This window comes from Carica papaya, mitochondrion (genome assembly GCF_054855325.1).
Source record: "Carica papaya mitochondrion, complete genome".
NCBI classification, from domain to species: Eukaryota; Viridiplantae; Streptophyta; class Magnoliopsida; order Brassicales; family Caricaceae; genus Carica; species Carica papaya.
In genome coordinates this window covers 427,501-443,932 of record NC_012116.1, presented here as the reverse complement: position 1 = coordinate 443,932, position 16,432 = coordinate 427,501, and the positions used below count along the sequence as shown (strand labels likewise).

Sequence of the window (16,432 nt, the reverse complement as noted above, 5' to 3'; positions counted from 1 at the left end):
CCCAGTAGGGATTCTAACGGAGGAGTTTGAACGGGCTTTTGGAAGAGCGCTCCGCGTCTTTTTTTTCCTATCTAGTCTAGTCTAGAACCCCCTAGTCGTGAGAAAGAGCCGCTCTCTAGCTAGGATCTGATTTGCTATGTCCTCATTCCATCGGTGGAGGATCTGGTTCCTATCCCACTCGTCGGTTTATCTATTTATGATTGAGCTAACTGACTGAAACCTTTCCACTGCGGTCGGATGGGACCTAGATGGCTGGTGGATCAACGGTGAGCCGTTCAACCAGGGATCTATCCATAGTTTCGTTTTAGTTTACGTTCCAATGAAGTCAGAGATCCCCTCAAGGAATCCCATTAAACCTGTTGGGCCTTTACCTTCTTCGGGCACTGGTGTCTTATTATTTAAAAGAAACTGAAAGAACTAGTAAGTAGCACTTTCATCTCCAATCGACACTGAAGGAAGAATGAAATTGACACTAAAGGATTCTCCCTTTCTTGCTATTTCAAAAGTTGCCAAAAAACCTTCTTTTGATATCTAATACAAATCAAACTGCACCCAAAGGACTTACTCGACTAGACTCGAAAAAAGGGGAAACTCAAACTTAGTTTAGCCTATAGGCCTAGCTGGATTTACGGGATCGAATATTTGAACATTGCAGAATCTGTCATTCGGATACTGACTTTTGACTACATTCAACATTAGTGTCATTACAACTAGCCATTTTGAGGGGATAACTCAGACTCCAAGACGAGACCGCAAAAGCACTGATCCAATCATTCGGAATCCAAGATCACCTACTAAGAACAAATCGACTACGTTCGGACGGAGGAAGCGAAGGCGCCTAAAACATAATGTAAATTGGGGGCCTTATTCGAGAAAAATAGCCAAGGTCAGTGGGGAAGAGGGCAAAAAAGAGCTATTTTAGAGCAAAGCGAGAACTAGTCCCGAACCGGGGAAGACATCTGTAGTTCTTTTTTTCTGACCCACGACCCAACGGTCCTATTTTAAATATAGTGAAATGACAAAAAGACTGAAATACTCCTCATTAATAAACTCAGACTTAGACTAATACCCGTCTACACTCCCCTTAAAGCTGGAGCATATATATCAAGCATCCTCAGCTTGGAACATGGGGTCAGCATCTGAGGTTTTAAAAGTGTCTTGGTAAAGATATCTGCTGACTGGTTCTGAGACTGCGCGTATGGTGTCATAATCTCCTTACGGGCAGCCTTCCCACGAAAAAAATGGCAGTCCGCCTCAATGTGTATGGTCCGCTCATGAAAGACTGGATTGCTGGCAATATGAGAAAGGGCCCGACTATCACAATATAACCGCATGGGCTCTTCAACCAAAACTAAACTCTCAATTCCTGCAACAACGATTTAAGCCACAATAATTCACAAACAGTATGGGCCATAGCTCTTTACTCTGCCTCAGCACTAGAACGAGCACCTACACTTTGCTTTTGACTTTTCTACCTTGACCCCCTCCCAAAAATGTACAATAGCCGATAGTGGATCTCCTATCTAATGGAGAACCAGCCCAATCAGCATCTGACAAACTTTCAATACGCAAATGCCCATGGGGCTTATACAACAGTCCTTGTCCGGGAGCTTTCTTCAGATACCGTACATATAACAGCTTCCCAGTGAGGAAGTCGAGGGGTCTTCATAAACTGGCCGACCACGCTAACTGGAAATGCAATGTCTGGACGAGGTCGGTGAGTGGGGTAGGTAAAGGCTATATGCTTCTCATTTCGGTATTGCATTTAAAAAAGATGATGGACGAGAAATGGTAAATGAATTTTCGGGCTTGATAGCAGGTTGTCCACTCCACTCTTTTGGGAAGTCTCCCTCTGGCTGATCCCGATGGATTAAATGACTGCTGACCTCCGTCTGGTTCCCGATCATGCGTGTATTTGCCCACCAACAACTTGACTGACGAACTGGTCGTTCGCATATGTCACTGATAGCTAAGCTATTCGGCTAGCTCTCGAATCGATAGACCACCGATTTCTTTCTCAGTGGGGGGACATTCCTCTCATTTCCGAAAAGAAAATGCTTCCTGGATTTGGCTATCTATCATCATCAAGAAGGCCCAGCCCATTTATTTGTCATGTCACGACAGTAGCTTTCCGGTTTGCATCTCTGCAGCACAAGCATCTGGTACAAAGCATTGCATTCTTTAATCACAGTTGTGGCGTGAAAGAGTTCGTCACTGGATCAACGGATACATTCAATTCACCACGGCGGCATTAATGAGAAAAAATGAGAAAAGAAGAAGTACCACGATCATGAAGGAATAGCTCGACCCACCCAGATGTATACTCAAGTTGATTCCGACTTCGACGATTGCCGAATCCAAATAAATACAGACGAATCTTAGCTACGAAAGCGGATGCATTGAGTAATCCCATCTGAACAAAAAGGAGAGTTTCCGAACTTCACACAGCCTATTGTATAGATGCGCAACCTATAAAAGGAGAAACTACACCTGATCTATTCGATTAGCAGCGCTAGATGCCAAAAAGCAAAATAGTGCGACGAATAGCGTAGAGAAAACTCTATTTCAGATTCTTGGTTCTGCAATTCATTCGCATAAATGAACAAAAAAAAGAGATGTGCACGAAAGAAGGCCTTCGCGGAAGCAAAACCCCTCAACCAATGGTGGACCCAGGCTAAAATAAGCGCTGCTTTGTTCACTTTTCTTCTTCGAGATTGGGTTGGTGTTCAGTCTACTTTCGTACAAGATCGAAGATCATGCTTCGCATTCCAAGTGAGATGGCCAAGAGAAAAGGAACGAGGGGAAGAATCGACGAGGAATCTATAACATCAAATCGTGAATGAAAAAGCGTGACGAGAATTCTCAACCCGAGATGTTAGAAGGTGCAAAATCAATGGGTGCCGGAGCTGCTACAATTGCGTTGGCGGGAGCTGCTGTCGGTATTGGAAACGTCTTCAGTTCTTTGATCCATTCCGTGGCGCGAAATCCATCATTGGCTAAACAATCATTTGGTTATGCCATTTTGGGCTTTGCTCTAACCGAAGCTATTGCATTGTTTGCCCCAATGATGGCCTTTTTGATCTCATCCGTATTCCGAGAAATTCGAAAGCTTTTTTTTCCTTTTCAAAAAAATGAAAAATCCAATCCAAACGGATACTCTTAAAGATGGAGGAGCTTGACCCAGGAAAAAAGCTGGGTTTTGGACGGGGCACACTTAATAAAGACTCGAAATGGCAAAGACCGTTCGTTGAGAAATCTCAAATCTCAATGCTATCTTCGAGAGCCTTTCTCAGTGAGAGCGCTGGCCCTTGTCATGGTGAGTCATCTTTGCTTGCTTCCGTGATAAGGGGAAGGGGAGTGGTGCGGGGGGCCCCTTCAACAAAAGTCAGGTTTGAAAGCACCCTTTTTGAACCTAGTGATTTACAAGCACCCCACTTCTTTCTCCATCAAAAGAAATCGACATGATCATTCATGATATTCTTCCTAGCGAACTCTCGCGAAAAGGAATGAAGCCGGAAGCTTCGATTGAAGAGATTCGATCTTATAACAGATGGCTAGGCCGAGTTCTAAGAGGATCCGAGCAAGAAGCAAATCTTCCTAATAGCAGTAGCGGTCCTAGACTTCTCAATGAGATTGATATAAAGGAGAAGTCTATTCCTTTCTATGCACAGTTTAGCGAAAATCTTCTTTCACAAAGAATCGAAGATGGGTAGTCATTATCATCTTGTTGACTTTCTTCATCAATATGGACAGAGAGTCAAAAACTCTAAGGAGCTTCATGAGGGTTCGGTGGATTCCTTACGGGCAGCTATTTGCGACGTATTATAAGATCTTATAACTCAGAAAGGGCCTAAATTGCCCCAAAACTTGAATATATCTGAGTCAAAAGAGAGTATACTATTACAAAGTCAGATAAATCAGGATAGAATGACTGACTTGTATGGTGTATTTTATGATCTTTCTACTAAGGCCGCTGCGAGCCCATGGTATTCCATGGCCGTAGATATCATTACAAACATGCCACCGGGACCCGGCCTTTAAAAAACTCTCTTTGTTCATGACATGTTGATGAAAGTCAACTCCGGATGTAGTCTTTATTAGTCTTGCTTTTTCACGTTACGAAGACGAACCAGGTCAACAAAGTTGCGATCAGGAAGGCTGAAATCCGGACCATGCATCTGGAAAGCGCTGGTTCAAGCCCAGCTCGTGACAAGGCCTTGGTCAAATAGACGGATGGACGCCCCATTTTCTTATCTTTAGACGAATGCCTCTCCCGTTGGAAATTCTGATTTAGGATTCAGCCACGTGGTGAATGAAACAACATTCATTGAATGAGTTGACGGGGGGCTGGAGGTTACGCGTCAACTCCGACACTACCATTACGCCCTTACTATCTTAAAGGGCTGGAGCCCAACATAGTCAGTCACTTGACTCCCGACTAACTAAAACCTGACGCACTGTAAGCATGAGGTCACTGAGGGTTAAGCTGCAAGACGGGGATCCGTTTTTTCATATGCTTTGTAGGATAAAGTTGGGTTGACTTTGACCCTCAAACTTCATTATCAAAAATTGGATCAAATATGTAATGTATGAAAGAGGCGACTTGTCATTTCCGCAGGTACAGGTAGCCACCCTGGGGGAAAGACGAAGCGGCAAAGGGGAGAAGAAACTGAACTGTTCTCCTCACATCTCTTATGAGAAAAGAAAATGAAATGAAAGCGTCCTCTGAGACAGAAGAAGATCCAAGTTCACTTATATTCGGCCGCAACTCACTTGCTAGCCACACTACTGCCTGTCGACGAAAGGGTTGGTAAAAGAGAAAGCAAAATCGAATCTTCCTAAATGCCTTACTTAACACTAACTATAACTCCAATACCTAGTTCTTTTAGGGTTGGGTATAAACAAGGAATTGGTCTTTTCATTTCCATTTCGAAATTTCCACAATAAACTGAAAAACTCGGAGTTGAAAAGGAGCCTCTCCTTAAACATAAGAACAAAGGTGGGAACTTCAAAAGACGGGAACTTCCCGGAAAAATCCTTTCCACGCCTATAAAATCAGAATGATTTCGAAGGTAGAATAAACATAGCCCCTTATTATCCTGTCTTCTTTACTAGTAAAGGCAAATTTGGTTTGAAAGAAAAGAAAAGCTTCATCCTTTCATTCGGAAAAAAGTACACAAGACATATAGGTACCCTATAGGTGGTTAGCGAACATCGCCTTTCTCATCTAGGACTTAGACCTGTACACCCGAACCTTGGTTCCTTAGAAAGAAAGCATAAAATACGAAGAACTGGGTATTTAGGTTCTTTCTTTATAGAGAAAGGACAAAGACCGTCGATCTCATTAGACTTTCCCTTCTGTCTGTGGTGAGGGTGACCTTGTTCAAAAAAGGTTTGGTGTGCCCTTTCCTATGGTGTCTGTTCTGTGCTAGCTAGGCTAAGTCTTGGTGCTTTTCTTTTTAGTAAGGCCAGTAGGAGAGGAGGATCCGGATTCAATGGATTTCGTTTTTTTATACCCGAAAGAAGCTGCCAGAAAAGTGAAGCTGAAAAAAAAAAGAAGAAGAATCATTCCTCAAGTTGAATGTGAATAGGAAGAGCCTCGAGAAAGAGTAAGCTTTTACGGGGGGGAATCCTCCGTTGAGGAATAAGATAATAGAGTATGGGTCAATGGAGAAATAAGCGATGCTAGTCTTGTCGGCCTATCCCCCTGCTATAGAAGAAGATAGTATAGAAATCTCATAAGAAGGGAAGGGCGGATCAAAGTAGAATCTTGCAGATCCTAGTTCGCTTACTAATCGCTTTCAGGACCAGTCTTCAATGGCATGAAGCTTTAGTGGCATAGAATCGGATGCCTTAGTCGAATGATCGGACATATGATAGGAGAACTATCTGGTGAGGTATCTGGATTTGATTCGGGTCGGTTAAAGCTTGAAAGAGAGAGAGTGGTACATCCAATTGCAAAAGAAGTTCATGAGGCATCTTCCATTCATATCGATTTTGACTACCTCCTCTTTCTTTTTCATTTGATGGTGGTAGTCCATCAGGATCTTGTATAAGAATACTAAAGCGTAAAGGCGCCTTAGGTACCAAGAAAGCCTCGCCAAAAGCCCATTGGGGGCAGGCCTTTCTTTTGAATCTGAAAGAACCATGGGTACAAACCTCAGTATCCAACTGATTAATCTCAGTCGAAAGAGACATGTCTCAAGACCAAGGATAACGAATACAATACTCCATTTACTGTGACGCATCTCGGGTTGAGAATTCTCGTCACGCTTTTTCATTCACGATTTGATGTTATAGATTCCTCGTCGATTCTTTCCCTCGTTCTTTCCCTTTTGGGCATCTCACTTGGAATGCGAAGCATGATTTTTCGATCCATTAGGTTCTTCAATTTGGACAGTTCCTCTACTATTATGTAATGAATTCCGGACAGTCTTAGTGCACTGGTTGTTGGAAGGAGCCCGCATACCCACTCTAACTTCCCCACCCCCCGAGAGGGGTGGCCTCGCGCACTTCATTCGTATTTGAACGCTATATCCCCAAAAGGTACGACCAGAAGACGTACCAAAAGGGGCCGGAAGACGAGACTGTAGACCAAAAGATAGATTCCAGAAAAGATTCAGATTCAACGATCGAGACGAGAAAATATGAGTTAGTACATAGGTTTTGGCTCACAAGCTAGGATTTGCTTTCTTTGCAATAGCCAGCGATAAAGCAAAGGCAAGCGCTATCCCGGAAATCCACATGGCTATGTCATATGGGGTCCTCTCATGCGGGAATTCCGTGCAAACTTTGCTGCAGACACTGCTTCTTTCTTCTTCCTCGAAGAGGGCTCTGATGCTTTCCCCCATCATACCCCCCCGAACAGTCTCCTCCAACTGCAGTAATTCTTCTATAACAGGGGCCTGACTCGCATCAGGCAAATAGTCCCAAAAAAGGATAGAACCATAAATGAGCGTCGGCAAAATAGTCACCAGACCATCTACTATGACCAACTCTAGCCCCGATAGGCAAGAGCCTTGCCCCTGCGGACTCACCAAAACATCTTGCCTTACAGCCGGACTCACATCTCTCACCAAAACATCTTGCCTTACAGCTTGGTCTTGGATTATCTTACTAAGGCCTCTCTCGCATAAGTCAAAGGATCGGGGATGTGCCAACCCGATGGTTTTTTTATTAAGAAATTCTAGATAGCTAGTTGACTCAATACCCATCAATTTCTTTGTCAGTTTTACAGGATTGATTCCTTTACCTTGTGCGAGAAAGGTCCTCATTTTCTCTTCTGCCAAGCCATACTCTAATTGCTCTCTCTCTAATAGAGTAGGTGTCAAACCACTTCTAGTGAGAGAAGAACCACTTGTTCTGGGAACAGTTCTTTCTTTAGGAAGAAGAAAAGTACTGGGAACAGTTATTGCTCTAGGAAGAAGAAAAGTACTGGGAACGGTTATTGCACTGGGAACACTTATTGCTCTAGGAAGACTCATAGTACTGGGAACGGAAACATGGGTTTGCTCATGACTTCTCATAGTCGGCTGTTGTTCGTAGTTTGATCAAGAAATGGCTTTCTTAAGAGCCACTAAAAGAGTGTTCATTTTCCATTCCATTCTTAGATATATATATTAGTTACGTTACGCTCAAGGCAACGGCACTAAAGAGACACAACATTTACCAGTAGGCTGGTTTTTTACCTGCGAAGTAATGGGAAAGAAAATCAAGTACCATTGCGAAGACTTGCTCTCGAGTGTGGACCTAAAGTAGAATCATGAAACTAAAAAAGAAACTCTAGAGAACCTCTCTAAGCCTTCATCAAAGAATGAAAATCAAATTCTCTAAGATTCAGATATACCCCGTGCTGGGAGACGGATTCCCCCAGGGTCAGAGCTAAAATGCAAGTACCAATGAAAAAAGATATTGCTTTTAGCCTAATGCTTCTACTTGTCTTAGATAGATCGATTGGATCATAAGGAGGTTCTTCAAAAAGCTCTTTAGCAAGATTATTGAGAGGCTCCCCGCAATCGCACGGGCTGCTAACATGCGGGTGGGAGCTGCAAACACGGAAAAGAAACGTGTCCTTGACTACTTTGACAAGTAGTTTAAGATCCGGTGAGGAAAGAGCCTCTGGTTTGAGAAGCAATGGTTCTGGAGCTACCCCCCACCAGATGGTAAAGCCAAGTAGAATACAAATAAAGAGTACGAATCGGTTATCCTTACAATAAGAATAAACAATAGCATCCGATAGCCGAAATTCTTTGATTCTCTTGCTTTCCCGGCAGATATCCGCAAGTCCAGGCTTTCCATCTGGCGAACGGATTAATCCTCCCCTCTCAAGACCATCTTTGATTTGGAAGGGGAGACCTCTAGTTGAAGTCAACGGAACCCAAGGAGCAAATGAATAACAAGCATAAGACTCACCATACCTATATAAGAGTTCATATTTTCTTATTGATACTCGCTGCATTTTAGATTTGATCTCAGCAAGATGCTTAACAGCCAGGTGGAGCTCCCGAAGTCCTTTGATGTCCTCTTCCCTTCCCCCCGTAGGGAATTTCACCCAAGTAGCCGTGCATTTTCCAACATCCAGTGCACTAAGACTGTCTGGACTTCTACTTCTATGGTGTACATCTTCTGGATGGATGGTAGCACGAATACAAGGGATACCCGATGTCCATTTTTGAAAAAGGCCTCAATCTTTCATTTTCATACTAATTGACCATCATTGTTAATGACAATTTCACTCCTTGAGAAAGAAATAGGATCACCACCCCTAATACCTATTTCTATAGAAAGATAATGAAAATGGCATTTCTCGAAGATCGCAATCAATTCCGATACGGTATTCTGGTAATTCTCAGTATCCACAATTGGAAAAAAGAATTATCCATTATAGCGTGCATATCTTTGATATGCTAATCTATTTTCAATTTCCTGATCGATGTCATCCATAAAGATATTGAATAGAATATCAGATATGAAAGGAACAGGGGGAATACCGGTCATTTCCGATATGTCATTTCCATTAATATCCATAATTGGTAGATTGCAATAAGACGAGATCATCTGGAGTCAGATTTGATCATTATTAACAATAGCATCTATTTTTTCTAAAAGTCTGGATCTGGAGAACATGCTTACTGACTCTTCACAATTGATGTGAACAAGAATATCCATTTCACTCCACTCTTGAATGGTAGCGAAGAAATGCCCTAGTCTTCTGTCTTTATTTAAAAAGCTATAGAAAGATCGCCGAAAATAGGAAGTCTGATTTCATTCTTTAGCTAAGAGAATACCAAGTGATCCAATTACGACATTGTCCGCGAAACAGGAGGTTTGGATGGAATCGTCAAAACTCTTGACGAGAAGGTGAGAAAAGCGGGAATTTCCAGATAGAATGGACTTTTGAATACCGAAAATCTCTACGTCAGTAAGAGGAAAGTTCTCAGGATTCATCTTCTTAAAGAAATCGCATATAGTTTTAACCTCAATTACCAAAGCTTCAACTGAACATTTTCATATGACGTGTAAACATAATTTGATCTAAGGAATCATTTACAGTATAGGAATAATTAGAACAATTGGAACATTTGGAACTATAGGAACAATTCGCAAGACACACGTGATGTTGATCTATTATTATAATCATTCTTTCTTTATTCTTTCTTGTTTTTAATGAGTGAATTAGGATTGAGAACCTTAGCTTTAATGAGTGAATTAGGATTGAGAGATGTTAATTTGTCCATGGGATGTCTATCCTCAGAGACAGACCATGCCCAGCCTCCCGTTGCCATACCCTGAGACCATGGCTGGTCTCACCCTCTCTAACGGAAAGAGTAGGTCAAGTTTACTCTTTGTAGAGAGGACAGGCTTTTGGGACTCATTTCCGGGGAGGCTTCCCCCATCTCTCTATTGGGTACACCTATATGTTAGGTGTACTTTCCACACCCGAGCAAACCAAGTCAGGTTGCTGGGAGGGCCTGCTCTCGCATTTCTGAACCGAAGCATTTCTTTTTCCCTATAGGGTACCTATATGTCTTGTGTACTTTTCTCTTTCTGGTAGTTTTAAAAAACCTCGCGAATTGACTTGGGTTACTGGTGTGGTTCTGGCTGTTTTGACCGCATCTTTTGGTGTAACAGGTTCTTCCTTACCTCGGGATCCTATTTTTGTTTGCAGTCCAAATTGTAACAGGTGTACCAGAAGCTATTCCTGTAATAGGATCGCCTTTGGTAGAGTTATTACGCTCTAGTGCTAGTGTGGGACAATCCACTTTGACCCGTTTTTCTAGTTTACATACTTTTTTATTACCTCTTCTGACTGCCGTCTTTATGTTAATGCATTTCCTAATGATACGTAAGCAAGGTACTTCTGGTCCTTTATAGAGAATATAGATCATAGATATTTGTAATCAATCATTTATCTTATTACTTTGGGAAGGAACAATAGTCTTTCATTGCTACAAATATGGATTTTTGAAAAAAAAAAGAAGAGGTCAGGTTTGGATCTTTCCCTTCAACTCCACAATATTGTATTCTTTATTTTACATGAATAGTTGAAGGGAATTCTATGAAGAGAAAATGGATTATGGGAGTGTGTGACTTGAACTATTGATTGGGCCGTGCAGAAATATGCTTTTATCTTCTACATTGGAATTCACAACCAAATGTGTCTTTGTTCCAACCGCCGTGTAAGCCCCATACAGAGGATAGGCTGGTTCGCTTGAAGAGAATCTTTTCTATGATCAGACTCGACGATGTCGTGCATGAGCAGGCTCCGTAAGATCCAGTAGAATAAGGGATGTGGCATAATCATAATTCAGATTATGTTTTTAGCTATGTTTTACTTACTTAATAGAAGAATTCATAGTTGTAAATGCGTTCATTTCCTCTGCATCGACCCGATTTAAAAGACTATCGGAGTGAAACAAGGGATCTAAAGAAGAGTAGAGGCTAGACTATATTAGTAACAAGTAAACCCTTTGTACATTCATGCCCAAATTCTTTTCAGTTAAAGCATTTCAAAGGTTTCCAAGGGTAATGGAACTAATGAGACTATCAAGCGAAGCAAGCACTTCAACTATATGCACAAGCCTTTCCTTTAAGCTATGTCAAAGCGCTTATTCATACATCAGATCAGGCATAATCAAGAGGAGAGAGACAAGCAAGGCTTACAAGAGCAGTGAATGGAATGGGATAAGTAAGCTTTTCATGAAGAAGTCATCCCAGGAATGAAGTGTCTGCTTCGATAGGACCAGGAGTGGAACTCTTCCTTCTTGCCCGCTAACAACTAAAGGAATTATAGCTTGGAAGCTATCCTCGGGGATAAGAAGGTAGAAAGAGCGGAGATATGGGCCTCAGACCCTACCCTCAAATCTTTCTATGAAAGGTCCCTAAAGAAGGGGATCGATCTTGGGAACAGGGCTAAACGAAACTCCCTCGAGAAGAGAAATAGAAGAGCTTTCTTGCCACGTTGAGAATGGTCGGTGGGGTCAGTTAAAGGTATGTAAGCCGACACTGTCGCAGAGACATATGCTCTTCTTTCAGAATCCAAGACTCTTTCTTTCAACGATTCCTGTGCAATCAATTTCTTTCTCTCTGCATTTAGGAGTGAGGGTTGAGGCTTTCTTTCCTTGCTTTCATCCCTTGTGGCGAACTAGACTGAGAATTGTGTATAGAGAAGAGAAGTTTCTGTCTTTCTTCAAATGCCTCAGATAGTTGATCGAGAAAGCTGCGCCCAAAGAGCTTAGCCATGTGTAGACCGAAATGGTCTCGCGAAGCCGGTCACCGTTTGCCTAAGATCCTTGAAAGCAAATGAAGCAAGCCAGACTTCAAAGAGTAGGGGAGATCTTTTTAGTTAATTTACGTTATAATACTCAGAAAGCAGCAAATCCTTTACAGCTAGCTCTTCTCCTCTGTTTTGTAAGTGAACGAAAGGCTAACATAAGCTAGAGTTGAACGATCTACTGACCTGCGTGAGATTGAATTCCCTAAACCCTATTCGATTCTAATACACCCGAATTCGCATCAGAAAGAGAGGCTTTGGCCCAGCCATAATGAGATCAATCACGAGTCTTCGCTACAGAAGATTCCTAAGTCGTAGCTTGGAAGTCACCCAGAAATGGAACGTATGACCCAGACCAGATTACGATATTAGGCGAGAGCAACAATCCTCCACTTGGAGATTTGCTTTCTCGGGGAATATTTCAGGCTGTGTCGACCCCCGTTTGATTAATTTCTCGATGGGACAAGAATCACAGGAATTCATTCCAAGGAGTCTCCTTTGAAGCAGACGCCGAAACAAAGGCTCCAAGATCAGTTCTTTCTGGGGCATAATAATCCGTTGAGTCGGGGAATTTCGCTTTCTACTTCAATAGGTGGAGGCTCGGCTCAAGCTTCGGAAGAGGAGTTCACGACTTGTTGAGGCAAATTAGCTCACCTGATGTTGTCCTTTTTGATACACCTTCCGGGGCGATTTTGCCTATCTTTTTAACAAGGATTGTTTCAGAAGCCGAGAGGGAAAGAGATAAGGAGCTAGCCCTTTATAATCTTCTTTTTCGAGATGCAAGAAGTCACTAGTACCTGGAAAGAGAAGATGTAAGCAAAGAAGAAGCTTTTGCCACTGTCGTCGTAACCGCAGTTGGAGGATCGTCATTACCAGCCTTGTCTCTTGTTGAATCTCTTTCCTCTTTCGACTGTGATTTCTCTCCTTCCGCTCTAAGGAAGTAGAATTTGCTTTGGTTAAGCTCTTCCTTATCTTAGGACGAATCAGTAGAGAAGGGCCTTCGAACTCTCCTGTTTAGGAAGAAAGCAGCCATTGAACTAGGCTCCCATTTAGCATTGAAAGTCAAGATTGAGTCATTTTCCGAGGGAAGGAACCCGGGGGAAATGAAGTTTCGTATAACAGAGAACCATTAGCGATTGTCGCTTTTGTTTTCTCTTCTGCTGTCTCTGACTGACGAAGAAGGAGCCCCACTACACGAAAAGAAAGAAGGTAGGAGCCCATCCCGGGTTAAATGGTTGATGGATTCTTGATGGTTGAATGAATGTGACCAAGCCATTCTTGGCTTTTGTTGACAGAGAGATTCTCTTTTATAGGAAGCAGAATAAGCACAGTTAGCCTGCTATTTCAGCTGCCGTTGAAGGAAGAACCGATGTGATTGCTCGAGTTTCAGAAGTGGATGCGGGTAGCGTAGATCAAAAAAAAGGCTGCTTAAAGGACTGATCTCTCTCTATTGATTAAGTCATTTCCCGAGTCAGATGCCATGAAATGAAAAGCGTTATCTTATTAATGTGCAGATTTTTTAGGTGTGAAGTGATTGAGTGAAAGTCGGATGAAAGTTCTCCCAGGCTAGGGAAAGGGAAAAAGTCAATAGAAGGGAGAAGGCTTTCTTCAGTATTGATTGCAGAAGGGAGCTTACTCCGCTTAGAGTTAGAGAGACTGGAGGGGGGATAGCTAGATTCAACTTATCCCAGGAGAGGAGCCGAGATGCTATTTCATCCGTTTTCGATTGTTGTTTAAGTCCTTACCGGGCGAAAGGCATAAAAGAATGAATACCAGGCGAAAGCTCAAGGCGAGACAGAACAGAGAGTACAGTAACCGATCGAAAGCTGGATTCACAGGCAAACCAGACTGACTTACCACAGAAAGTCAGGCAGAGAATTTCTTTTCTTTTTTGAAATTCATTTTCTTTTGATAAGGAAGAAAGCAGCAAATACGAAGAAGTAATCAACGAGCAATCCTTCTTTGTCTTTCTGATTGACTGGAGCAGGAAGGGAGACCGTAGGCTCACATCTCGTTACTCTTGAATCAATCTAGGTACGGTTTGGTTTGTTCCGCTCCTTAAAAGATGTTGAATTAGACTTTGTCGACTTTCACCTGATAGAAGGCATTTTTCTATTTTCAAACCAACATATTTGAATCTAATCGGAGTAGTCCCAAAGTGCGCTATTCGACTCTCCAGCCCTTTTCTTTATATAACTGGCGACATTGTCTCATACCTTTGCTAAGCATGTCCTTGAGTTGAGGGCCTCCGTCACCCTCGTTGCAATAATTGGTTACATAGGGGACCGCGTATCTTTCGCTTTTGGACTTTGTCTATGTGTTTAACCGTGGGTTCGGCTTTGATATATTTTGCTCTTTGACTTTCCTTTGTGCTCATCTTGGCCGGAGCCATTCTGGTCGGATTCCCACAGTCTAGGGTCAGACTTTTGAAGGAACTGTTCATTAATGGCTCTAGTGTGCACCTTCCCGTCTAAATCTTGCAGAATATGGGCCTTGCCCGCTAACACTTTCTAAATTAGAAATGGCCCATCCCACTTTTGGCGCACTTCTTTATGATACCTATAGCGGTGGTAGTTCGCTCATCAAAGAGCGCTATTCAGCCTTGTCGGGTGAACAAAGAGAATTCGAAAGCCGAGATCATAAAGATCATACTGCGAGGCGAAGTCCATTTTTCTTCTTAGAACGTAAGCTCTATTGTCACAATAAATGACAGGTGACTGGGCAGGGCAGATGGGGAAGGAAGCATAAGGGATTCGCTGCTGGCTGCTCACAACCAACAGCAGACACAAGGAAGTTAGTGCCTTTGCACTCACCACCAATCAGCCAACCACAAAGGATTGAAACTGATGAATCCAGGGTAGGTACCTGGAAATTGAGACCTTTCAAGGTGACTATATCATAAATACGCCAGATCAGACCAAACCGAGATCTCTCAGGGTTAGTCATAACCCGACGCCAGTTATGATTAATGAAAGGAGCCTCGAAGAAGGAATCGATGGTGATATTAGGGGAAAGAGCCACAGAGTAATACCATTTGGTATACCTAAGCCATTGTCTTACCCAAGAACGTAGAACGGACCACTCAAGAAAATCTTTCTGAGCGGCATTCCCAAATAAATCATCAGGAATGAGTTTTGACTCCTTCGGTCTCATTTGTTCACGTAGATAATTGAGAATAAAACCAATGAAATACGGGTTCAAAGGACGACCACGTCCTAGCCAGAGTTCAACAGGGAGAAGCCCATGAGTATACATAGCATACACCCGAAAAAAAGGTTTTGAACGACGGTGATCAAAGCGTGCTAATTGCTTATAACCTGCTCCACCGATACGTGCCAATGTACTTATCCTTTTGATTTGGTACGTATTGTGGATGCCCATTAATCCATAAGGATGATGAGCAGCAGTGAGATTCCGAATGGTACAAGGAGACAAATCTTTCGATAGTCCCTTGACCCGAAATTTCTTTGCAAACTCAGCAGCTCCGCTATCAGAGATAAGGGATTTAGATCGAGAGATCTTAACACCAAAACCGTCTAATAATTGCTCGTAACGATGAGCTACTCGCGCATCAGCGATGCATACGTCATCACCTAGCACAGCATAGTCCCTGAAAGTTTTCCCAGGATATTCCTGTTCAGCACAGTACCACACACAAATGTGGTGTGACAGCGAAAACAGGGCCCAAGAAGCATAATATCCGAGCGGTTGGCCGGAAAGAAAACAGCTTATAAGTTGACCTTCTTTACGAAGGGAACATATTATATGTTTGTTGCTAGTGCTGAATTCACAACACTAGAAGCGAAAGACCGATCGAATAAGTAACACATAATCTCAAATAATACAACCAACGGTCACCTATCGGTAGCAGCGGTTAAATAAAAAAAGAGTTCTCCTTGCCAACTAATCGATCAAGAGTTCGTCTTTGATTAAACGTACCATCAGACGGTATAGACCGTAAAACAGTCATACACCAATCATGGACGGGTTTCAACAACCTCTGATTAAGAAAGTGACCTATAGCAAATATGCGTCTTTTCCCTCCTCCAGGAAGAGAACATGCAAGTCGGCCGGGAAAGAACCGGAGAACATAGTCGTCCACAGTAGGGAGAAGCGGGCCATTCCATTTTTAGAAAGAATCTAATGACCATCCACTGATCAGTTTATTAGACTTACACAATGGATATCTTATATAAGAAGGCCATAAGGCCCCTTGAGACCACTGCTCACCTTGACTGTGAACGAACTGTACTAACTTAGTCCAGTTCATTAATTCATAGCCAAGGAATGTAAAGACACTCTTAACTTTTTGATTGTCTAATTCCTTTCTACCCTCCTTCACGTTAACATATTTTCGTGAATACGGGTAGAGACTTCCATGTCGTTTCCCAACTCATTCCCTGTACCAGGGGAATAGAGCTGAGAAACGGCGGGTATCGCCGAACAATAGCTGGCAACTGACATTTAAGTTCACCAACTATGGAAACTACTTTCTCAATATCCGACACAGGACTGATGATAGATTAAAAGGTAGACTTACTGACTTTCTTACTAAGCTCAATTACATAAGCTAAAGTCAAGAAAGACAGGTAGAGTCTAACCAATAAATCAGCTTTCTCATCTTTCTTATATATCATCAATCGATGATATGCCGGTATG

The 16,432-nt window shown here is 42.5% G+C and overlaps 1 protein-coding gene across 1 annotated transcript, besides 2 other annotated features; it reads left to right on the top strand.

The window, feature by feature from the left end:
• Positions 1–2,720: 2,720 nt before the first annotated feature.
• Positions 2,721–3,017: an inverted repeat.
• Positions 2,873–3,097, top strand: atp9 (ATPase subunit 9). The gene is given in 1 exon segment: positions 2,873–3,097. A coding segment is annotated over 1 exon segment (225 nt).
• A 1,066-nt stretch (positions 3,098–4,163) lies between these two features.
• Positions 4,164–4,212: a sequence feature (trnH fragment).
• Positions 4,213–16,432: the final 12,220 nt, after the last annotated feature.